This window comes from Curcuma longa, chromosome 1 (genome assembly GCF_044706935.1).
Source record: "Curcuma longa cultivar G26 ecotype Majalengka, Jawa Barat chromosome 1, ITB_CL_G26_1.1, whole genome shotgun sequence".
In the NCBI taxonomy this organism is placed as follows: domain Eukaryota; kingdom Viridiplantae; phylum Streptophyta; class Magnoliopsida; order Zingiberales; family Zingiberaceae; genus Curcuma; species Curcuma longa.
This window is the reverse complement of record NC_133861.1, coordinates 15,688,135-15,713,062: the sequence shown is the minus strand read 5'-3', so window position 1 is coordinate 15,713,062 and position 24,928 is coordinate 15,688,135. Positions and strand designations below refer to the sequence as shown.

The 24,928-nt window shown below is 38.0% G+C and overlaps 2 protein-coding genes and 1 pseudogene across 2 annotated transcripts; 2 read left to right on the top strand and 1 right to left on the bottom strand.

Moving 5' to 3' along the window:
- Window positions 1-1,939: 1,939 nt before the first annotated feature.
- LOC141839389 (polygalacturonase At1g48100-like) lies at window positions 1,940-4,072 on the top strand (annotated as a pseudogene).
- A 4,576-nt stretch (window positions 4,073-8,648) lies between these two features.
- On the bottom strand, window positions 8,649-10,095 carry LOC141822354 (MYB-like transcription factor EOBI). Its single transcript, XM_074709802.1, has 3 exons — window positions 9,741-10,095; window positions 9,541-9,670; window positions 8,649-8,984 (listed from the first exon to the last, which is right to left on the bottom strand). Exons 1-3 carry the CDS (start codon window positions 9,895-9,897, stop codon window positions 8,663-8,665), a joined length of 609 nt encoding a protein of 202 aa, XP_074565903.1. The 5' UTR covers window positions 9,898-10,095; the 3' UTR covers window positions 8,649-8,662.
- Window positions 10,096-15,650: 5,555 nt separating this feature from the next.
- LOC141822347 (glutamine--tRNA ligase-like) lies at window positions 15,651-24,755 on the top strand. The gene is made up of 23 exons (XM_074709794.1): window positions 15,651-15,852; window positions 15,992-16,039; window positions 16,131-16,202; window positions 16,394-16,493; window positions 17,944-18,039; window positions 18,803-18,864; window positions 18,954-19,055; window positions 19,135-19,227; window positions 19,788-19,940; window positions 20,018-20,073; window positions 20,390-20,480; window positions 20,541-20,627; window positions 20,816-21,013; window positions 21,090-21,188; window positions 21,731-21,862; window positions 21,953-22,089; window positions 22,925-23,024; window positions 23,102-23,197; window positions 23,366-23,466; window positions 23,540-23,642; window positions 23,744-23,833; window positions 23,926-24,055; window positions 24,422-24,755. The coding sequence occupies exons 1-23, from the start codon at window positions 15,724-15,726 to the stop codon at window positions 24,517-24,519; spliced, it is 2,373 nt and encodes a 790-aa protein (XP_074565895.1). The 5' UTR covers window positions 15,651-15,723; the 3' UTR covers window positions 24,520-24,755.
- The last annotated feature ends 173 nt before the right edge of the window (window positions 24,756-24,928 follow it).

The following is a 24,928-nucleotide window of genomic DNA, read 5'->3' as shown; positions in this document are numbered from 1 at the left end:
TTGAAAAGAAAACCATCATCATGCTTGCACGGCCACAGAGACAAGTGCGCAGCCTGTTTTTCTGCCATGCCCCTCTTGCTTTCCAATTCCCTGCTTGACCTGGCAGCCAGCCCGTCCGTACTCTCCAACACAAAACACTGGGGACGCCAAATCCAGCGAACCAGATGCAGTCCCTGCTACCACTCCTATTGAGAGCAAGCAAATTAAAGACTGCACATCGCACACCCCCGGTGTAAAAGGCAAAAACATTAATTAAAAATACATATAGTATTATTGGAAGGAGACATGCATGATAAGTAAGAGAGATATATAAAATAATAAAGAAACAACAGGCAGACAGTGAGAGAGATTGATTAATGCATGATATCATGGGGTTCACGAGACTACCAGAAATCACGAGCCCTACAGCCAACGCTAGCCGACGTCTTCTGTGGCAGACTTCCAATCCACACAAAAACCCAAGGAGGGGAAGTCGTGGAAGAAATGTTAAAATAATTGTTAAAACAAAACAAAACAAACAAATTTGCATGATGAATATCAATATAATTTATAGCCTTTTTCTAAAGTCTAAACCAGGTACTGATCATATCATACAAGACAAATTCTTGATTTGCTCCTTCCACTTCCCATCAACGAACCATATATAGATGGCTTAACAATGCATTGAGTGAACCGTAAGAAACTCTGAGATTTAACAATGCTGCTTAATTATTCCTTGTCAATTGTCATGCAAATATGCAGTTGCTATCTCGTCATAAAGAACAAAAACAACCTACTGAGTATCTCGATTCCTTGAAGGAATTGCCATGCATGCTGACCATTCAGTGAGAATAGCTAGCTAGAATTTCTGCCCTCTGGGCCCAACTTTTGTTTTCTCTGAGAGGGTGGGTGCCCTCAAAAACTAAGGCAGTGAATGCTTGTAAATTTTTCTTGAAGAATTGGGTTGTGGCAGCAATAGTGCAATCAGACTAGAAGAACAGAACTGTACTTGAAGAGTCGTATCTTTTGTGTTCTTGAGGGTAAAATGAAAGAGGAAAAGTTTCACCTGTACTCATTCAAGTTACTGAGAGCTATGATGGATTGTGATCAGTCCGTGCTAGTGTTGATTTCCAGCTTGCATGATTCAAGTTGCTGGGAAAAGATACGTGCAACTCGAGCACAAATGGTCGACAGATGAAACAAACAAGAGAGTGTGGCATGCAAGCAAGAATATCCCAGCACAACATAGAAAAGTAATTGAGAGAGGATTCAAGCAGATGAGAAACTTCATCTTCTCCAAGATTTGGCACCATTTGATAATTCACCAAAAGGACCACAGAAGATGAAGGAATCTAATGACCCTATAATTAGGTGTGTTCTGTCTGTTATGTTTGATTTGTCGCTGAAATTTGTTACTGATAAACCATCCAACAAGAATTCATCTACCACCAGCAGCAATCGTATCTCTATCTAAAAAGGTCCAAAATCATCAGAAATGATACAAAAGATTTGCACAATGATAAAACTTTATATCTACTTTTCATCCTCGTAAATTCAGCAAAACTCTGGGAGGAAGTAAAGGAGCATTGATTGTAGGGAGAGAAGAAGGGGGCCATTTGGTTTTGTTTTGTTCCTCCTCTTTATCCGGCAGTCGGAGTGGACAACGCAGCTAGCGCTAGCTCTTGAAGCCCGTGACCGAGCTGCATGTGAAGATCGAAGAGGAGCTGCTAAGCTCGCTGTCTGTTCCCCTCGTCCATTAGGCTCGTTCACGTGTTGAGAGCCAAAGGCCTTGGCATTTGCTCCCTTCGAGCTACCGTCCACGTACCATCCACAGCCTTAAAACTAATGGAGAGAAGGGAGAGTGAAGACGACCTTTTAAATTCCTTTACTAATTATCTAGATATATGATCTCTGCTATTTAAACCTCTAAGTCCCAACTCGCTCAGCGAGTGTGGTTAGGATGAGCAGCTTTGGGATGCTCCTTTTCCTCGTCCTCGTCCTGCTCTCGGCGTGCTCAAATTTTGATGGCTGCGAAGGGAAAAGGCATTGGAGGCAGAAGAAGACTTCTTCGTCCATGGTGGTTAGGAAAAAGGGGAAGGAGAAGAATGGCGGCCGACACGGGCATGGCGGCGGCGGAAAAGGAGGAAGTGGTCACCTGAGTCGTCATCCTCCGGCGCCGAGTCCAAGCCCAAGCCATAACGCAGGCTCTCCGGCGCTGCCTCCAGCGGCACCGAAGAGTGCCGCCGTCTTCGACGTGCTGGACTTCGGAGCGAAGGGAGATGGCGTCGCGGATGACACGAAGGTTGGCGTTGCATGCTCTGTTTTCCATGAAATTCTGAAACTCGAAGAAGTAGTTGCTCCTCCTTGTTTTTTTTTTTCCTCCATTTAATTTTCTCCTTCGTAATTTGTATGAATTAATTCTCAAACACTCGGAGAAAATGATGGAAAACTTGAAAGCTTAATTAGAGTTCAGGCTTTCGAGGCTGCATGGGCTGCTGCTTGCAAGGTGGCTAGCTCAGTCATGGCGGTTCCGCCAGAGTTTGAGTTCCTTGTGGGTCCCATCTCCTTCTCTGGGCCTTACTGTCAGCCCGACATTGTTTTCCAGGTAAAATTTACATAACAAATCAATTTAACCGAAATAATAATAACATTTTTAAAAATTATCAATCTCTCTCTCTGAAATCTGCAGTTGGATGGTATGATCATCGCTCCAACTAATGCCAAGTACTGGGGTTCCGGACTGCTGTGGTGGATCGAGTTCACAAAACTGAAAGGCATAACAATTCGAGGCAGTGGCGTAATTGAAGGGCGAGGAAGTGCATGGTGGAATTCAGTAAGTCTGCATTGTTTTCCACACATATATATCTAGTGGAATTCATCAGCTCAAAATTAAAAGACTGCTTGCTCATCTTTGACAGATAGATGATGAACTGATCAGCTCGAACCAGCTGCCACAGATTAAGCCGACTGTGAGATCTCTCGCTCGCCTGGTCGCATTCATTCCGATTTCCGATCCACAAAGCAAAGCTACATTAATTCTGCTCTGCTTTGCTGCAGGCCCTGAGATTCTACGGTAGCTACAATGTGACGGTGACTGGCATCACGATCCAGAACAGCCAGCAATGCCATCTCAAGTTCGACAACTGCGAAGCTGTTCAGGTGCACAGCATCACAGTCGCTTCGCCAGGCAGCAGCCTCAACACCGATGGGATCCATCTGCAGAACTCGAGAGATGTCATGATCCATCATGCCAACGTGAGCTGTGGTACACATGCTGCACCATCCATCCTTTACTGTGATGATCGATGATCCAAAAGGAAAAAGTTTACTGAAACTTGTACGCAAACACACAGGCGACGACTGCGTGTCCATACAAACAGGGTGCTCGAACATCGATATCCACAGCGTAAACTGTGGACCTGGCCATGGCATCAGCGTCGGCGGGCTCGGAAGAGACAACAGCAAAGCCTGCGTTTCTAACATCACCGTGAGGGACGTCAGTTTTCACGGCACCATGACCGGCGTCAGAATCAAAACCTGGCAGGTACGTACGTACACACAGAACTAAATTAAACAGCAACGACGATCTTGTTTATTCAATTCGCGTACAGGGTGGATCAGGGGCAGCCGAGAGCATAAGATTCTCGAACATAAGAGTCTCGGAGGTCCAAACTCCGATCGTGATCGACCAATTCTACTGCGACCGGAGCTCGTGCAGGAACCAGACATCAGCAGTGGCCCTCTCAGGCGTTGCGTATGAGAACATAAAAGGGGACTTACACGGTGAAGCCAGTGCACTTGGCTTGCAGCGATGCCTCTCCCTGCTCGGATATCACCTTAAACCAAGTTGAGCTTCGACCTCTGCAAGAACATTACCACATGTACGAACCCTTCTGCTGGCAGACCTTTGGGGAGTCGTACACCCCAACCGTTCCTCCGATCGCCTGCTTGCAGAACGGAAAACCGGCGAGTAATCGGATACTGTCCGACCGCGATCTGTGCTGATATATATATACCGACCTGCAAGGTCGAAGGTGTGTTACTGGCCTGTGCACATTCATGTGCAGTACCGGTCGTTGTAATTCTTGCGACCCCTTCGCACCATTGCTTCAGAGTAAATATTTAGAGTGTTCAGTTAGCATCCTTAATTACGACGACGTATATGGAAATAAGCCTCCGTTTCAAGTGTTGGCAAATCTGAAGGTGTTCTGATTATCAGCATTGACGTATATGGTTCGAAGATGTGTTCCTTCTTTCTTCTGAACCAGGATTCTCTGTCAGTTTCTTCTTGAATGCATAGATCAGACCTTTAACTCGAGTACTTCTTGAAATGCATGCATATTACTGCCTTAATAATGCAAACTGAAATTAATACTACTTAGAATTGAAGCAGAGTTCTTATTGACATCGGAAACAATCACACGCAAAGAGATCTACGTTAGTCGATCGTAATATTACTGTCTGTTGTTTTATACATACTGCAAACAACAGAGCTCCTCGTTCTTGGAAACTGATCTTGAGCCTCGTTCTTGGAAATTTTATAATGCTTATTTCAAATATAAAGTTCTTCGTCCCTGCGATTCTCTCTGTTGGGGTATTTGTTTAATTGGTAGGTGTATTTCTCAAGCTAGCTATTGACTGATCATCATCTCGAGTGACAATTAATGTTCTATTCTTCACAAATCTAGAGCTAAATCTTGATTGTCCTTGGTTACAGCATGACCTATCGATTGCAAATGATCAATAACATAGGGGCTCTGCTCTGTAATTTCGTTTGGTTTACTCAAGTGCGTTTAATTCCTTCGTGTATACTTAGCCTACCTATAATGATGGATCGAACTGATTCACATAGTTCATGTTGGAGAATTGAATGGAAAAATAGATGGAAAAAGACTCCTGATATGTACGGGAGTTTAGTCCCACATTAAAAGTTGTGTGATTTTGAAGTTAAGTTATATTGACTCATAATTCTTAATAATTATAAATAATCATTGAGTTTAATCAATATAGAATCACTATCTATTAGCATGATCCAATCCATGAACCATCTACTTATTTGTTTTCCTTCTAGTTTCTAAATGAAAATCTTGTCCAATTGAGCGGGTCTGTTCAACCTAATAGATCTAATTAGCATGATCGTTTCTCTAAGCCCACTCAAGCAAGTCAGCCCAGCCAATGAATAAATACTATTTGTTTTGATGGTGTCCTTTTTCATCCACTTCAGGGTGAAAAATTTTAGTAAATTTTAAATTTTAGTATATTTTGTTCGCGAGGCAATGGTACAACGGTACGATATCCAGATTGTGATCCAGAGACCTGCGGTTCGATCCTTAGCTACGGCGTATTTGAAGAATTTTCTTTCAACCAATCAAAGGATGTTGGGTATCTAGATTGCCAGCCACGAACATGGTGGTGAAGGGCAATTTGCACGGGCCAGTGATTGATGTTATCGCAAGTGCTACGGTGGAAACCTTCGAACCGCCGATCACCCCCAGGGATTGAGTCCATGAGACTGACTTTGGCCGCCGTATGCGCTTCGATTTACCCTGGTGGTCGAGCCCGCCGGACCGATTACCCCCAGGGATTGAGTCCACTCAAGCTCCTCCTCTTCTATTTATTTTTTGTTCAGGGTGAAAACTTCGATCATCCTCGATGTGAATTGCTCTCACTAGTCTATGAGTCAAAGCACGTCAATGGGGGATTGGCATTGTCGGCACGACTTCTCTAATGGTCAAGTCAGCACTGGATTAAAAGACAGAAACTCACAGAAAACAAAGAGAAGAAATGCACAATAGAGATTATTGGTGGATAAGACTTGCTTCTGCGTGTGATAAGACAATCATCCTATCTTTTGCTTACCTTTGTCAATCTTTTTATAGTCGACGGAAGGAAATTTAAATATAATCCATTAATTGACTGCAAGAAGGGTGGTTAGGGTGCCAAAAGTAATGGTCGTTAGACCATCTACCTAATATTGTTGGGGCATTGTCCAGATGTTGCCTTGTGTTAGGTAAGGGAATCTCCACTTAATTCACCAGATGCCCGCATGAAGAGTGGTTAGGGCACTAAGGGCAACAACCATTAAACCGTTTACCTTACATTGTTGGGGCATTAGCTAAGTTTCGTCTTATGTCAGGTTGTCAGAGGTTAATTATAATCGAGTATTAGATTGATTGAGTATCCAATTATCAAATTTTTGGGTCTCCGAATCCGAATGAGACGTTGTTGGATGAAGACTGAGTGTAGAACTGTCAATTTGAGTTGGATCCATCGGGTTGACCTATCTTGCCAGATAATTTAAGCGGATCCCGTAAATAATTTAAATGGGTTAAAATTTTATCAATGTATTTTAAAGTGGATTCAGGTGAATCGACTCACCTAGGCTTACAACTTGTCTAAATTTAATTTTTTAAATTTGAATTTAAAGTATAAAACTAATGGTCATCTAAATTGCATCCAATAAAATTTTCAACTTGATCCGTTTAAACTACAATCTAAACTTTAAATTTTAATATGTATATTTTTTGATAGACCCGTGGGTTAGCCCGCTTAACTCGCAATCTGTCTTAGATTGGATTGAGTTGAAGATTTTTCAATCCACTCCGTCCTACCATATGATCGATGTTTAACAGGTTGACGAGTTCCATCATGGATTGACCAGTTTGACAACTCTAACCGAGTGCTCAGGAGCACACTCCCGAGCGGCATTCCTGACTCCAAATAGGAGAGTGGATTTCGAACGACCTTCTTGAACCTGAATGGGATGTTACTAAATGAACATTGAGCGCTTGGGAGAGCAGTCCCAAGTGGCGTTTCCAACTTCGAATGGGATGTCATCGGACAAACAAGTGCTTGGGAGTTCAGCTTCCGAACGACCTTCCCGAGACCAAATGGAATGTTGTTGTACGAACACCGAGTGCTCGGGCCCGAGTGACTTTCCTAAGTCAGAATGTGACGTTATTAGATGAAAGCTAAGTGACAAATCGAGAGTACTTGGGAAAACTAAAATTGATGAGTCAAAAAGTGAGGTCCAAGTGCTCGAGAACTGATATCGGATACCATCACACGTCCCCTTTAAAATCGGACTGAGAAAAGAAATCAATTGAAGCCCGATTAAGTACGGGATGATTGCCGCCGTCGGAGGTCGTGGTTGGAGAAAGGTAGAATAAGTAGAGCCTGAGAAAACATTGACCCGTGCAAAGAGAGCGACGGCTCCGAAGGGATTTACCTGGGGCACATCACTATTTAACTGATAAATTTCAATTAGATTAATTATTATCATGCTACGGTGAATCATATTTTGTATGCCTATGGCTATGCTTTATCATGCTACGGGTGAATCATGCAAATTATGATATATCTGTATTTATATAAAGAGAATGTTTCCTTAATCTATTATATCTGCACGACAACCTACATGCCCAATAATTAATTTTATTTGATTATTTTTTGATAGAATATAAAATATATACCATACACTTAATATATTAACATTAATTATTTATAATTTTTCAACGATGCTACGTCCATCATGTTGCATCTTTTCAAAAGCAATTCAAGCACGCATGCGAATGGGAATGGGAATGATCTCTCTCTCTCTCTCCCGCTTTCGCCTTCGCTTTTCCATTTCCCTTTAAGCTAACAAAACGTGGCCTTTATCAACACTCCCTTTGTCCTCTTAAAGCCACGGCCACCTCACCATCAACTTAAACCATGACACTTCATTTACTCAAAAAACACTGCCCAACCCTACCTCAACTGCCCATATCCGCCACCTGCCGCCCTCCAACACGTGGCCCCGCGAGCTTCTTTCACTTCCCACCGAATCAAAATTGCGATGGAGATTGATCAAGGGAAATGGCGGGAGGATCTACAAATAGGGAGATAGATTTGGCACGTGCTGCATTAGGCAGCGGTCGGCAATTAATGGCTTACCTAATTGTTAGGCTCGCCTCGGCTTTATGCACCGAAATGGAAGTGTCCGTAAAGCTGGATTCGGGTTTGCTTCCAGTGGTTCGGTTCGGTATTGGCTCCAATCACAGTGGGAATTGGAATTGGTGTTGGTGCTGCAACATTAATTCATTACTTGATTCCTTATGCACAACTTCACGTGCATTGTCTCCTTCATCATCTAACTTAATTATATATAATCAATTCGATCGAATTCAAGAGAATTATTTGGTGATTTTGTGTTTGAAAAACAAATCATACTAAAGATAAAGATAAATGCAATGCACCCAAATATCCTTATGATGATTTTCTACAAATTTTTAAACGTCCATGGAAAAATTGTTGCATATTCATTTTTAAAAGCACTTTTGGCCATCGACATATTTAGTGTTCCAAGAATGAATATCGATCTAATATATTAATAAAACTAAATTTATAATGTAACAAAACAATTAATAAATTGAATTAGGGAATTAATGTGAGTGTCATGCTGTATTCATGCTGACATTTTTCATACTATGAATCATTACTCGTATATAGATTAGGGATGGATTTTACTTTTTTTAATTTGGCAAATGTGTCCCTTTTTTTATTTAAAATATAAGACAAATAAAACAAACAGCAAGTGTATTTTGTGGCAGTGGTCGTGTACCACTTCGTGTTTAATTTATATATGATCGATAATTCGATCTCTAATCAAGGATTAACCAGTACATTATTATTATCTTAAAATCTAATTTAGGAACCAGAAATCCTCCACGGACCAAAAGTTGTCGCTAGACTCGGCGGAGAAACCTTCGGAGATCACATCGTCGGCGTGGTGGAGATCACCACCGATGATGTTGTCGTCGCAAACCTGATGAACTCCGCTACCGACATTGCCGGCGGTGTCGACTTGAACCGCACTAGTGCTCGTGTCGTCAATAAGCACCTGGTTGTTCTTGAGGTGCATCAAGGACTCGCATTGTTTGAGCTTCTTTTGCACTCGAGTCCGCCAGAAGTTCTTGATCTCGTTGTCTGTTCGTCCCGGCAGCTGCCTCGCAATTTTTGACCACCTCACAATTTTGCAAAAAACAACGAATATTAATTATAATAAAAAGCAATAAGATTTTTGAATAATATGCATTCTTAGAACATTGCAATTTGTCATTTCATTGAGACATTGAAACTAGTAAAAAAAAACTGAACAAGGTGAAGAAAAATCAATCATCGACCAGTGAGACATCGAGTGACCTAAATCTGTGAGAAGCAAAATTTAGGCATGCGTCCACGTGCTCAATCTCCTAGATCCGAGACTAATATATGGACCAATTAATTAATTTTGTGGGAAAAAACTTCGGCCACCCATTTCATACCCATCTTCCCAAACCCTGGCTACCGAATTTGTGGCTCTCCTGCGCCGGATGCCGCCGCCGGAGATTTCTGGCCACACATCTCCTCCCATTAATACCACCCAATCGACTCCATGCACGTCATGTATTTAATTGGCTATCTCCAACTCCATGCACATACTCTAAGTTAACCTCCCTCTCTCCTCCTTGTCCTCCTTTTGCAGAAGAAGATGATGCAGTACTCAAAACCCTAGCTAGCTTGCTACCTCTTCTCGCTCACCTGTTCCCCCACCGCGCGTGGAGCTCCATGATCAGCTGCTGCTCCTCCGGCGTGATGTTCCCCCGCCTAACGTCCGGGCGGAGGTAGTTCAGCCACCTCAGCCTGCAGCTCTTCCCTGTCCTCTTCAACCCTGCACACACGCACACGCAGAGCTCCAATGGAAACCAGGAACCAAAGTTGCAATACATGAGCAATATTACCGGCAGAGCGAGCGATGTTGTTCCAGACGCCCTCGCCATAGTTGGAGATGTAGTTGATGAGGATGAGGTCTTCCTCCATGGTCCATGGGCCCTTCCGCACCTCCGCCTCCTGGCTGCTGCCTAGTCTCTTGTCCATGACGATGGATTCCTCCACCATGACAATTTAAGGTTGAGGAGAAAGAGAGGTAGAAATAGATATATGCATGCTGATCAGAATAGAGATATATATAGGGTTTATTATCTAATTTGAAATTTTAGGCTCTCACTCTATCTCCAATTAAGGATACTGCTGATACTAGCAAATACAAAATAATACTCTAAAATTAGTTTTACGGCAGTATATAAAAGAATGGAAGAGAGAGTTCACACTTAGTAACTTACATATAGACTCACTGAAATATCTTTCAAAGTTCGGTGGCTGTCACTTAGGAGAAGATTCCTCTTGAATTAAATGGACTTTATGACCACTTATTAACAACTGTAAATTGTAAAAAATATAAACCACGCACGTGTGTGTGTGCATGTGTTATATATATGTAATTCTTGAAATTCTTGTAATTTGTAAGTAGATGTACATGTGTGTGTGCATGTATTGCCTATGCTAATTAATCGACAAGAAAGAAATTTGATATGGAGTATTTGGATTACATACATATAAAGTAATTTCAATTTGATGTTGGCAATTATAAATATCATGCCTACCATAAGTATAATAATGAAAAGTATAATATGTAATGTCCTTCAGGCATAAGATCATTGCAAGACGTATAGTATACCTTCATAACTTGCCGAGGGAATGAAAATAGTTGGAAATGTTCAGTAACTAGAAGACAGCTAAATAGTTTATGTCAGTAATGGTGGGAAATGTACTCCAGCAATATCAATTAACTCAGAATTCAGTAATATCATGCATGTACTATATCAGACACTTATTTTCTTGATACAACACAATTCTGTTCATAATTTTTGTTTGTTCAATACACTATATATATATGTCTATCGACAAAATATATATTTGGACGCTTAACTACAATTCAGCTACAGAGATGAAATCCCCAGCTTAACGTATGTTAGTAGGGAAATTTTTTAATATGTGGAGTTCTCAAGTTAATTTATGTATATACCTTAAAAATGTGTTGAGTTCTCACAAGAATAGCATCTTCTAGATGACATGAAAATGAGTGAGCGAAGTGGATCTTTATTCAAAAAGATTAGTTGTGAGAAGTCCTTATCTTTTCTAAATTAGTGAGTTATATCACTCTTTCAAGAATTTCCTTATATGGAATGACAACTTCATTGGATCAAACAACCCTTATGACAACTTTAAAAAATAAAGAAAAAAAGGAAAACCACTTGTGAGTCCATGACCTAACTCAGAGTGCAACATTATATATTGATCTCTTCTCATACATTTAACATTAACCGACTGAAAGCTCTCCCATAATATCTAGCAGTAAAGAAGCAAACCATGACAATATTAATCAAGATTGGAAACCATTAATTGGCATTTGTTTAGTGCATCTACAAGCTTTTACTTTTCAAAAGATTTTAGTCCATAACTCAACATATTAAGAGTCAGCCACCAAGTTATGTTTGCAAATGAACACGTGAAAATATTACTTCTTTAGAGATTATGAATGGCTTTCATTGAGTTACGTTGTACTTGATGTCTTCTTTTGTTAACCAATTTTGATGAACCACACAGACATGATTCTTGCATGATAGCGAAAAATGCCAAACTCCAACTAGTCCAAACTGTGCAAACTTGGAGATATGGATTCTTAGTGAATTATTGGTAGTTATTAAGTAGATGACTTCAACCAGCAAGAGTGGTTAGTGTGTTTCTTCTTCTAGCAAAAGATGAACATGGAAGGAGAAAATGTTGTGGAATGTTTCTTTCTTCCTAACTAGGAGACTAATAGGCATAACAATCTTCATTTGATAGATGGGTTGTTTGCTTTAGATCCTCAAATGATGAGGCATTAGTTATCTAAATTCGAGATGTATGTTAGGATATATATTTACAAGGTAGTAGCATCTTGAGATATAAATCTCGAATGATCGTAAGAGCAGAAGAATTGTTAGCGTCCAAACTAATATTGGACAATAAAATCCATATAGGTTAGTAAACCAATTATCCTCCATGATTCTTAATATGAGATTTGGGTTGAGCCAACCTCAACTATTTATGAATGTATCTTTTTTTTGTTGTCAATAATATGGAATTGTGCTTCTATTTCTTAGAAAATGTTTGGTAGACAAAAAAATCCAATGGAAAAAATAGATGAGGATGGAAAAAAAAAGTATTTTTGGATTTATGAAATTCTTTCAAAATAATAGAACATCAATTAGCTAGCTAATCAATAAGGCATTAGCTAGGTGCCATTGAAATTTCAAATTTTTTTGGTTTTATAAGTTAGATATCTCTATTAGTAAATGTAAGCCTTGTGTGCTAAACACTATTGATTCCTTTTTAGTTGCATTGTGAGACTCATGGTTACTTTGCTCTAAATTAATTTATTTTTATACATATTAATAAGACAATCATAGTTCTCTGGTTGCTCGTCTACAAGTGAACAAGTGCTTGAGATTATTATTCTCGTTTAGTTCTTGTAGGAATACTAAGTTTTTTCGTATTATAGTATTGATTACAAACTCATTAACTGCTTTTGGTCAACAATGTAATGGAATATATATTGATCAAGAGACAATCAAGCTTTCCATGATTTTAGATGGCCTCAAAAAAAGTCACACAAGATTCAAAGATAATACTGACACCAACACTCAATTTAGAACCCTGAAAAGTTTCCAAAGTTGTTATCATCATCTCAACCATAATAAATAAATCAACTATTTAACCTGATGATACTATCCATTTTTAAAAGCTAGTATACTTGAAAACAGTGCGAGGGCCTCAGATTAAGGTTTGAGGATCAACTTACAGAACTCGTATTCATCTTATATTGGCTCTTAACTAAGAGGGGAGTTGCATTAACAATTAGCAAAGGTCTTCAACTGCTAGTTCTGGAGCTTAACGACCAGTTATTTGGGACCAACTAGGTCGTGGCAAGTCTAGAAGGATTATTTGGACAACCTTACATCAAGAAATTGTGAGCAGATGATGGTGCAGGGACACCTCTAGTTCTAGGTGAAGCATAAGGAGAGGTGTAGGGAGGGGAAGGCAACAAGGGAGGCTCTAAAACATAGCAGAGAATGAGATTTGTATGTCCACCTTATGACCAACAATGCATTGGGCTGGGAGGCCTTGGGTGAAGATTAATGGTATCCATACTTGATGAACAGGTACCGCAGCATGGGCACAGAGAATTTGAGGGGAAACAATCTAAACAATAGCAGAGGAGCTCCAATATTCACCAAAATCAAAGCATATGCATAATGAAACAGAGACACGAAAATAATTATAATAGATTTGAACACGAACAATGTAACTGACCTGGCAACAAGCTTCTGTTACTCCCAACCGGGCAAAGGAAGAAGCTTCGATAAGATCGAAATTCAGGGAAAAGCAACAGCACCATCGTCAACCCAGGGAGAAGAAGCTGAGCAGACAAATAGAGACGCGGTGCGGGTGCTCTCTCTCCACGACGCCACACGTATCCAAACATGCGCCAAAACATCGTCCACCGAAATACCGAATCACAGCAGATTCGGCAACATTGAAGAAGGAAGCCGCCGGCAGCGCATCGATCAAAACTAGGGTTAGTTGGTGCCCAGGAGACGAATCGAATCGGTGTTGACGGCGATCTATTCGTGCGATTAGGACCCCGAGTATGCATTCCTAGCCGCTTCACGCTCCCCACGTGGAACGGGATCGGATGGATCAACGCCGACCGTTGAGACCCATGACCTCGGCCAATGAAGCTCAGGTGATCAACGCCATCGTCACACAGTTCTGTAGAGTGTACGATTGCAGAATCACTTCGCCCAGAGATGTAGCATCCCAGCCGGCCAATCCTGCCGCAGGACGTCGAACGCCGGTGACGGCGAAGCCTCAACAAACTTTTCGTAAGTTGGCCTCGTCACTTCCCGTTGAAGAGGAGATAGGGCCACAGGGAAGTCAACTGGGCCGCACGGCCCAGGCTGACGACCACATATGGCAAATGCAAGCCCAATAAAAGGCTTCGGCTCTCAACTCGAGTTCAATTCTTCTACCATTTGTGAGATCTGTATGAGGAGGTATCTCATACAATCGGTTCCACGATTATCTATGAGAGTATTTCTTGACTTCGTTAGGATTCGAACTTTTTTTCAGCAAATCTGTTCTTTCGTAATCCACTTTATACCCTGCGTTTCGGCTCTCAACTCGAGTTCAACTCATTGACATCTTAAAGAGGAAAACTTCTATTTTGTTCAACTCTAGTTTCCCTTGTGTTCATGCAATTTGGACACCTAAATGCAGTCGTCTAGCTTTTTAATTATCTTTGAAAATTTAAACGTCAAAAATATGTTCTAAAAATGATGGGTATTTTGAAAATACCAGGATTTTGAAGGCTGAAGTAAACTTTTCCAGGAGAACTTGCAGATTCTATTATTATCTTCCACCTATAATAAAAAAGTGTACTTTCTTTTAAAAATTCCAACTTACCCCCCCTGAGACTTGCTTGCAAATCCCAAGCTTGCTTGGTGTCCACGCACTCGTGCACGGAAACCCACGAAATAGTCAAAATACTACTTTCCCATCCTTGGCGTGAGGACCAAGTTTGCTCACATCACTTCTCGAGGCTCCTTCCATCACAAATTACAAATAAAAATATCAATTAAAATATTTAATCGTTTACTTCTCCGGACAAGTCAAAGTAAACAAAATAGGGCCCACAACAACAAACAAACAAACAAATAAAAAAAACGTAAAATTTTTATATCTTCTATTTTTTAAAAATAAAGTTCAATAAAATGCTTAAAAATTATGGACTAATATTTAGATTGTAGTTTAGATCAAAGTCATTAATCCATTAAATTTTTATTTTTAAAAAAAAATTATCAACCCGTGGACGGGGACGGACTAATCCAACGGGCCGACCTAAATCAACAGTTGTATCATTTACTTTAAATCCCTTAAAAACCTTTCATCCAAGTAATGCGGATAAGATTTTGATAGTTAGTACTAAACCATAATAATAAAGCTGTGGAGTTTTAATTAACATGGCAAAAGAAAAATAAAATCAAATAATATAAGTTGCTAAAATTTCATATAACATAAAATTAATAGAATTATTAATATTATTATTTTTACTTCTCTAACTTTAGACAATCTAGGTGGATAAATTTGACTTGAATTGGTGTAATATTATTGAATATGAATGTAATGTCAATGCAAATTAGTAAATTTTTAATAAAAATACAAATGGTAGACTTTAACATAAAATCTGAAAGTGATGTTAATTTTTTAAAATAAATTGTTACGCACCATATCTTAAAAAATATTAAAAATTATATTATATTTTGGATTTTTTATTGATTAGAAATTTATCACATTCACATTTCTAATAATTTATTCCCATGTAATATTATCTAAATAAATTTAGTTCAACCTTAATGCAAAATTCAATGAGTGAGAAGTAGTGCAGATGGATCCATTTACAAGTATATTAAAATTTTCATTTTAAATTTAAATTAATTTTTTTTTCAATCGAGGACCAATTAAGCCCACACTTTTATTAAATTTTTTATTTTAATTTTAAATTTTTTTTTTCAATTTACGCACCAATCCAAACGCATCACGAGCCCAAGTGGGTCTGTGGGTGGGACTTGAACTAGAAAATCGAAAATTATGATGGTTAAGTTGGGATTTTGGAATCGTTGGAGTGTCTTTTGACAAAATGGAATTCTCGGTTAAAAAAGTATTAATAGTTGCCCTAATCTTTTAACCTCCATCTGAGTCTTCCTCTCGTCGCCGCCGCACTCGCAGTCATCTTGCCGTCGACCGTCGTCCGCTCCCCCCTCTCTTGCACTCTCCGCAAAGATGGGTACAGAGGACGGTGAGGCAAATACCCTCGACCTGTTCCTATCTATCGGATTGGATAAGCGGACGGCGGAGAATGTTCTCGTCAACCAAAAGGTCACCGCGAATCTTACCGCCGTGATCAAGGAGGTGATTTATTCTCGATTTCCACAATTGTGTTCTGCTGCATGCAGTTGTTTAATCATGATTGTTCGAATTTATTCCGTATTTTGTCCGTTGAGAAGTTTCGTAATTGAGTGACTTACCAATTTTGTGCACTTCATTGCAGGCCGGTGTTGATGGATGTAGCAAGACAATCGGAAACCTTCTTTACATGGTATTGCTTCTCATGTTAATTCTGGGGAGTGTTTCAGCAGCTGTAGAGCATCTGTTGACTGTATTTTGGTCTGTGTTGGTGCGCGAGATAGGTTGCGACGAAGTACCCAGCTAACGCACTAATTCATCGGCCTAGCCTTATCCATTATATAGTTTCGTCAAAGGTAATGCTCTTTAGCTCTCTCGCCTGGTAGCTGATTCTCTAGTGTGAATTATGGGTTGAAAGGCGGGATATACTTGATATTTTGATGATCATGGAAGGCAAATTTTGATAACTTAAGTTGATTCATTGTAATTATTTGAGCAAACAGCGCACTCATATGAGAGAGAGATCATTTTTTAATTTTTCCCCCAGATTAAGAACCAGGCTCAGCTAGATGCAGCTTTAGCATTTCTAGGCACTGTCGGACCTGAAACCTTCAATTTGAATGAATTTGAAGAAGCTTGTGGTGTAGGTAAGATTGTTAATATTGTTAGTACCTCTAATGATGTCTATTGTGGTGTTGTCTAAAGTCTTGAGAAGCTGCCAAAGGTAGGTTGATATTCTACATTTAGACAATCTTAAAAGAGTTCAACATAAAGCTGGCTTGTTTGATAATATCTGGCTATCTGCAACTGAAAGTGGAAAAAGTTAATTTTGTTGTATGCTTCATCCTCTTTCTGGCTCGATACCTAACTCAGGTCATCTAATCAAATGGTTTTATGTTTCAACCCCTCTCCGCTTTGAATTTAGCATTATACAAAAGCTAATCTTGCCTATTAAATGTGAATGCCAATCTAATAGTTTCCACATCTTTATCACATATTTTTCTTTTTTCCTATTTTGCTTTTTATTGGTTTAGAAAGGGATTCCTACTGTCGAATTTTTAGAAGGTATATTAAACTGAAATCTTTGTCAACCTTAATATTATAAAATGAACATTTTTGTTAGCAATGTCTTACTAATATCTTTCTAGAAAGAGCCTGATATCTTGCTCAGATGGCCATTAATGATGTGCTGTTTTGCTAAATATAATATGGATCAATGAGGTTCTGTTGGTTAGTGTTGTAAAGATTCCTTTTCAGTGCTTATTTCCACTTGGCCTGTTCCTGGTATTCTATGCCTACAAACTTAATTTCTAACTGTCACCTCCTAGTTTCTTTCGAAGGTGTAAATGTCTCACCGTCTAGATTTCTAATTTCTCAGATATTACATGGCGACCCGACTAATAATGATAGTCTCAGTTCTTACATTCTTGAAATTCTTTTGTTAGGATGCAAATTATGATATGAGAGATGAATCACTGTATATTTTTCTTGTCAGGATTTACAATTTTACATGCTTGACAACTGCCTCTTTCTTATGGATTAAGGTTATTAAGTAAACACTTGGATTGAGTTAAACGGATATTCAGTTGTTTGTTTGACTTAAAGTTAAAGAGCTGAAAGAGTAGTTATTCTTTTTAGATATATTTGTTCTTTTTTTGCCACAATAAACATTCTTATGCCAATTGAAAACCTAGGGTTAGAAACATAGGTAATTTTAAGATGCTTTAGTTCTTTTCAAAACTATCAAAATATGCATACTAACTGACAGGTTAAAAAGTTGATAAAGTAGTTCTTTCATCTTTTTTAGTTCCCTTTGGCACAATTCCACAAACAACATATCCATAATTCCATGCACTCAATTTATTTTTTGGTTGTATTTAATTTTTTTATCAGAATTTAGCAAATGCTATCATCGTTTCCAATATGATGTGGTAGCACATAGTATTTCCATTACTGAAAACTTTGAGATTATCTTCTCTCACACTGTTAATTTTGGCTACTGTTTCTTTATGAATATCTAGCTTGGTTTAGTCTGTGTTATAACTTCTGGTGGGATTAGAAAATTCAGTTTCTAAAATTGCTGTATGATTATTGCAGGAGTAGATGTTTCAATTGAAGAAATTGAGTCATCAGTTAATACTGTTCTTGAAGAAAATATGAATGCCATATTAGAACAGCGTTACCATATCAATGGTTTGTTCTTTTTCCATCTTAGCTCTTTTTTCCTTCTAGTGGTGACCTCCTACAATTGTTTTTTTTTTTATGATTTAGAAAGGTATACAAACTGATTAAATCATGTCAACACATGATTGTTGTAAAATCCTTTGTTATGAAGTGCTGATTTTTACATTATGCATATCTAGCAATGTTATTTTGATTGCCATTGGATTAGCTAAACCTATATTTTTTATCACCATTAATCTCTGTGGAAGGGTATAATTTTTGTAATACCCATTATTTTAATCCTTTTGGGTTTTGATCATCTTTTAACCTTTCACCGTCAACTTGAATTGTTTCAACTTTATAATTAGTCAAAATTGCTGGGTGAGACATTTAAACCTAGTTAAAAGGTGGAAGGTTTGGGATCATCAAACACCGTCTGCAGTTGAAGTATATACATACGGAATCATGGGATTATAGCATTTTTAGGTGTACAAAAGGTCTTGAGAGAGATGGATAATTTGTGGCATTTGCTACAGCAGGATTTAGGCACATTACAAATTTGAAATGCAAACAGTCAGTGGCAATATATGCTTTTGTCTGGTCCTGGTACTAGGCTACTTTAAGCATGAGGCACAATTAGATTTTAACACCTCTTCAAAAAACCATTGTTATATTTTTTTGCACTATCATTTCATGTAGTTTTATTTATTTTTCATTTTGAAAGTTATCTTCTCAAATTGTTACTGTGTACATTATAATTTTTCATGTTTGTTTGATTCTTGTTTTAAACCAGTTGGCAATCTGTGTGGGCAAGTCAGAAAATGTCACCCATGGGCTGATGCCAAAATCGTGAAGGTATTGTAATCAATACAGTGTACAAGCAACTAGCAAACTATGTGTTTACCATTGTAACTTTTCTTACTTCCAACTTGATAAATTAACAGGAATTGATTGATGCGAAGCTTTGTGTGATTCTTGGTGAGAGGACAGCTGATGATGATAAAAAACCTCAGAAAAAGAAGAAGGAAAAGCCTGTTAAAGTTGTGGTAAGAAGGTTAATAGCTTCTTAAAAACTGCATTTGTGGTCCCTTGTGGATTTTCATAGCTATGTGCATACATTTTTAGGAAAAAGTAAATGATGCAATTGCATGTGTTCCAAGTGTGGAGGAAGAAGTGAATCCATACTCGATATTTCCAGAACCTGCAGAAAACTTTAAGGTAACTTCCTCAATTTATTTGATTAGCTGCCAGCATTATATTTATTACTTCTGATCAAATATCTTGAATCAATATTTACTTCTATTTTTCTCAGCTTAGCTGTTTATTTGGATCAATTTGTTATCTACACATGATTGTTTAAGTTTTGCTTTTTCATGCACTGCACTAATATATATTTTTTCCTTTTTATTTATTCCTAGTTGAAAGGCGATGACTATGTCCCCTTTTTACCTGATTTGAATAGTACTAGTTAGTAGTGGACCTTTCTTATATGTGCTGTTCTGTCAGTGTTTTTCTAGATCCATATCTGTGGCATCTCTTCTATAATACCAGTATTGCATTATGACTTGAGCATTTTGGGTAGAATTTATGATCTATGCTTCTTTCAGATCATAGTGAGATTTTCCTTTTTTTACCATAGTAGACAACAACTCAAGAATCAACAGTAGTTTAGGTGGAAGTTGAAAGAGCTGCCCCAAAGCTTAACTTCTTTCTTTTACATTTTGCTTGGGAAGCATGATAAGATCTCTATCACTAATTTTTTTTTGGGAATATCTCAGGTTCACACAGAGATATTTTTCAGCAATGGAGATATCTGGAGAGCTCATAATACGAAGGAGAACCTGGAAAAACATCTTAAGTTTACTGGTGGGAAGGTTTTCACTCGCTTCCCTCCAGAACCTAATGGTTACCTACATATCGGTCATGCTAAGGTAGAACAATTTTGCGTACTAGGGTATTGTTTGGTGTCTTTTTGCATTTAACTTTTCATCTATGTATTCATCTTCAGGCAATGTTTATTGATTTTGGTTTAGCAAAAGAAAGAGGAGGATCATGTTACTTGAGGTGAGAAGAATATATCTCTTCTCCATTTTTACTTGGTGTTAAATATGATCTTGCTTTGCTGCTTCTGCATTTAAAGTAATGATTGTTGTTCTGGTATACACTATGTCAATCTTGTATAGGTGTTGTTTATTTTTTTGCAGGTGAAAATTTGATCAGTTTGTAAATAAATACTAATTATTTGTATGTGGTAATTGAACAAATTCAGGTCTGCACTGGAATAGTGCCCAGAATTGTTTATTCTACTATTAAATGTAGATCTTATTTGCATGGATCCTTAACTCACCATGGTAGTTTTGCTTGCGGCTGTGCCTTCCAGGTTTGATGATACAAATCCTGAAGCTGAAAAGAAAGAATACATAGACCATATCCAAGAAATAGTGCAATGGATGGGTTGGCAGCCTTTCAAGGTTGGTATTTAGTTTCTGTTCTTATGCTTCTCAGCATGAACTTACTAGTATTTGTTTTAGGTTACCCACACAAGTGATTACTTTCAAGAGTTGTATGATCTAGCAGTGGAATTGATACGCAGAGGCCTAGCATATGTTGATCATCAGGTATCTTGTGTATTTGTTGCAATTCTGTTTGTAGAAGTCATCAATATGTCTGCAGATTGCTAATTTTGTTAGTGAAGAAGTATAATATTGTTACTGAAGGAGTATAATATTTCTTGTTAAATCTGTTGTGGAGGGAGTAGATAAATATGTACAAAAGACTGCTAATTTTGCTCTCTTTTTCTCTCCAGACCCCTGAAGAAGTAAAGGAGTATAGAGAGAAAAAAATGAACAGCCCATGGAGGGATAGACCTATTGCAGAATCATTGAAGTTGTTTGATGACATGAGAAGAGGCTTGATTGAGGAGGGCAAAGCTACACTCAGGCTGAAGCAAGATATGCAGAGTGATAACAAGAATATGTATGATTTGATAGCATACCGTATTAAGGTAGGATATTTTCTCTTAAACACTTGATATATTGAGACTTTTAATACCTGATTTGTAATCTGCAAATTCTGTACAGTTTGCTCACCATCCTCAAGCAGGTGACAAGTGGTGTATATATCCTAGTTACGACTATTCTCATTGCATAGTGGATTCACTGGAAAATGTTACACATTCAGTAAGTGCTCCTACAATCTATTCAGACTTACTGCAACAGGGTTTACTGGATCTGTAATTAGTAGATCATAAATGAATTGCCATTCATTGATTTTTCCAGTTCTTTCCTGTTTTTATAGATTATGTGAATAAATATGTACAGAGGTCATTTTTAATTTAAAATACTGGATATTCAACTTGTCATAGCTTATCTGATTGTATTAAACATTTTTCCTTTAAAAATCTACATTTTAAGTTCAAAGTAAGTAGCCTTCCTCATTGGCTCTATTTTCTGGTAAATTCATTTGTCTATGTGATTGGTACTCTATTGCGCCAGTTTATTCCATGTGGATTTTTCATTGTTTCTTTCTATTATTGTTTCCAAGCCTCTCACTAGGTTGGGAATATTATTAAATTGTGTATAAAAAATTTGAACAGTAACCATTTACTTCTGGTCTAAGTAGTGAAGTTGTATTCTTTAGGCTAGCTTTATTCTATGCCCTACAGTCAATTTTTATAATATCTTACTACTTTTGATGTTGAAAATTTCCTCTTCTTTTGTAGCTTTGTACACTTGAGTTTGAGATCCGCCGACCTTCATACTACTGGTTGCTGCTTGCTTTAGATCTTTACCAACCATACGTATGGGAGTACTCACGTTTAAATATTTCAAATACTGTCATGTCCAAACGGAAGGTATGTTGTTTTACTGTCCTTGATGATTTGCACATGTGATCTATTTTATGATTAATTTAATTTCCCCATCTATGGATCATCTTATTGCAGTTAAACCGACTGGTAACAGAAAAGTGGGTAGATGGATGGGATGATCCCCGTCTAATGACACTAGCTGGGTTGCGACGTCGAGGAATCTCTTCAACAGCAATTAACTCTTTTATCAGAGGAATTGGAATTACTAGAAGGTTTAAATTTTTGACTCTTTACTATATTAGTTTGGTTGTTGTTGCTGTTTGTCTCCATTTTTAAATCCAAGACAACTTTCATATAGACATAAATCTTTTCCTTGATTTATTGTTTTTTCTACATGTTAGATCATGTGTATCGAAATATATATGAATTTGGTATGTTATGAAAGGTTGCAGCTGTCTTGTAATTTCTTTAATCTTTGTATATTATAGTGATTTCTAACTTCAAACTTTATGCACATAGTCACTAGAATCATTTCTTAGGTCGGACTGATCCTAAAATTCCCCCTGCATTTTGCATTTTAATGTTTGCATGTTATCATGCACTATGCATCTGTATAATTGAATGTACATACTAATAAGTAGTTTATTCTGTTAATTCTATCCATATGCTTGTCTATTCTGATTGATTTGATACAAATCAAATTCCATTCGTAGTTATTTTTGTGTTGCTATTCAACCTTTTGTCATAGTTTTTTCCCTTTGTGCATAGGTTGTCAGATTGTTAACTGAAAACTTACTGATCCCCTTTGATGGGTGTCTAACTGCATTTCAAGTTTCATCAACTGAGCATTCCATCATTTGCAGCTTTATGTTGTTGGTCTTGCATATTTGCATCTGACCTTCTAACAAAGCAACTATAAGTGGATGTCAGCTGGGACAATTGTCAGCCACTGAATTTTTTACTAATATTGTTGCAAGTTTAGTCTATATTTCTATGATAATCAACTAAAAGTTAAGTTTTTGATGGCCTAGCAAATTCTAGGAAAATTGTGGTTCACAAGCTATTTGTTTTCTGACATGTAGTCACTCTCTAAACCTTACTATACAGTGATAATAGTATGATACGTGTTGATCGCCTTGAACACCACATTAGAGAAGAACTCAACAAAACTGCACCAAGGACTATGGTGATTTTACATCCTCTAAAGGTATTTCAGTTCCATTGCCAGAAGTTTTTTTTTTTGTATGCTATATTGTTAGTTCTTAGGTTGGAACCTTACCGCAGGTCGTTATCACAAATCTTGATGCTGGTTCAGTTATAGATCTTGATGCAAAGATGTGGCCTGATGCTCCATCAGACGATTCTTCTTCATACTACAAGGTATAGCATTATTTATCCTGGGTGTGTTTCTGAAGAAAGTCAGCATCACACATTAATTAATTTACTTTGTAATTCATATTTGTTCCAGTTTCACGTTGCACTATTATGCTTCCTCTTCATATTTGTCTTTCTTCAAGAACCCATTTAAAGTGGATGTTCTCATAACAGGTTCCCTTTACAAACATCATTTATATAGAGCAATCAGATTTTCGTATCAAGGATTCAAAAGATTACTATGGGCTTGCACCTGGCAAATCTGTCCTCCTTAGGCAAGTTATATTGTAGGAAAGTAAAATTTGAACTGTGCACTCTTGCTAAATGGATATGAATTTTAAATTGCAGATATGCATTCCCTATAAAGTGCACAGAAGTAATATATGGGGATAATGACACTATCCTCGAGATTCATGCTGAGTATGATCCTTTAAAAAAAACAAAGCCAAAGGTTTACACTAACGTTCTCTGATTGTTGTTAGACTGGCTTATGAAATTTTTAACTTGAATTATGATGTTTAAATTGACTGAGTTTCTTTACACTGAATGTAGGGTGTTCTTCATTGGGTTGCTCAACCTTCCCCTGGTGTTGAACCCATCAAGGTGGAGGTCAGGTTATTTGAGAAATTATTCCTATCAGAGGTTAGTCTTTCTTATTCAATTGAGCTTGCTTTCTTGAATATTTTTTTTTTGCAATACATTAGCCCATCTCTCTATTACTCATGAACTTTTAGAATCCGGCCGAGTTGGAGGATTGGTTAGCAGATCTAAATCCATGTTCCAAGGAGTTCATTCCTGAAGCATATGCCGTCCCCTCTCTTGCCAGTGCTGTGTTGGGTGACAAGTTCCAGTTTGAGAGACTTGGTATGATCATCTCCTTATGCTATTCTACTCATCTCATGTTTGCATTCCACACCATTCCACATGATAGCATATGAAAACTCCAGTGCTCTGCTGCCTATAGGTTGTATCTTTTGCACTTTGTGTATTATGTCTGGGTGTCAATCCTTGCATTTTACAATTTACGCAAGTTTTCATGGATTTGAATGAAAAAAAGGCTTGATGCTTGATGTCCCTGGCAAAAATAGAGGCTTTAACTAGTAGTCAGATACAATCACAATCCGGTAGCATAGCCATGTGAACTGCTGAAGTTTTCAGTTCTTATGCAAACACTCCTGTTTCATTTTAGTTTCGTTTGGAATTATATCACATTTTTTTTTTCTTTCTCAGGCTACTTTGCTGTTGATCCGGACTCTTCGCCTAATAAGCTGGTGTTCAACAGAACCATCACCCTCAGGGATTCATATTCCAAGGCTGGAAGCAAGTAAATCTCGCTGTGCCCTGAAATTAAAGCATGTTGACCTGAAAGCCGCACAGGCATTGATTGATTTAGTGTTAGTTCTTTTGGAGGGGGAAAAAAACATAAATCAGTTGCAAGATCTGTATTTAGTTCTTTTCAATTTGTCGTGTAAATGTACTCGTAAGGGAATACAAACATAATGCTCAACTTATTTATGCTCTTTATCTCCATCGACAAAGATTTATCAGGCGAATGGTCCCATCATTAGTTCATTAGTTCTTCTGTTGTCAACTGTGATTGCATTCCATCATGTTTTGTGGATTGACCAAATTGAATATTTCAAGAGGGTGGACCGGATTCGACATCTGTAAATTAATCAAATAAATCACTAAAGTCAAATTGTTTAGAAAAAATTAGACAAATAAAAGTGATATAAA

Coding starts and splice junctions, on each gene's coding strand:
- LOC141822354 (XM_074709802.1), bottom strand. CDS start 9,897: ATGGTGGAGGAATCCATCGTCATGGACAAGAGACTAGGCAGCAGCCAG. Junction 9,671..9,740: donor CAACATCGCTCGCTCTGCCG/GTAATATTGCTC, acceptor GCGTGTGTGCAG/GGTTGAAGAGGACAGGGAAG. Junction 8,985..9,540: donor CACGCGCGGTGGGGGAACAG/GTGAGCGAGAAG, acceptor CAAAATTGTGAG/GTGGTCAAAAATTGCGAGGC.
- LOC141822347 (XM_074709794.1), top strand. CDS start 15,724: ATGGGTACAGAGGACGGTGAGGCAAATACCCTCGACCTGTTCCTATCT. Junction 16,203..16,393: donor ATTATATAGTTTCGTCAAAG/GTAATGCTCTTT, acceptor TTTTTCCCCCAG/ATTAAGAACCAGGCTCAGCT. Junction 19,056..19,134: donor AAAAGCCTGTTAAAGTTGTG/GTAAGAAGGTTA, acceptor ATACATTTTTAG/GAAAAAGTAAATGATGCAAT.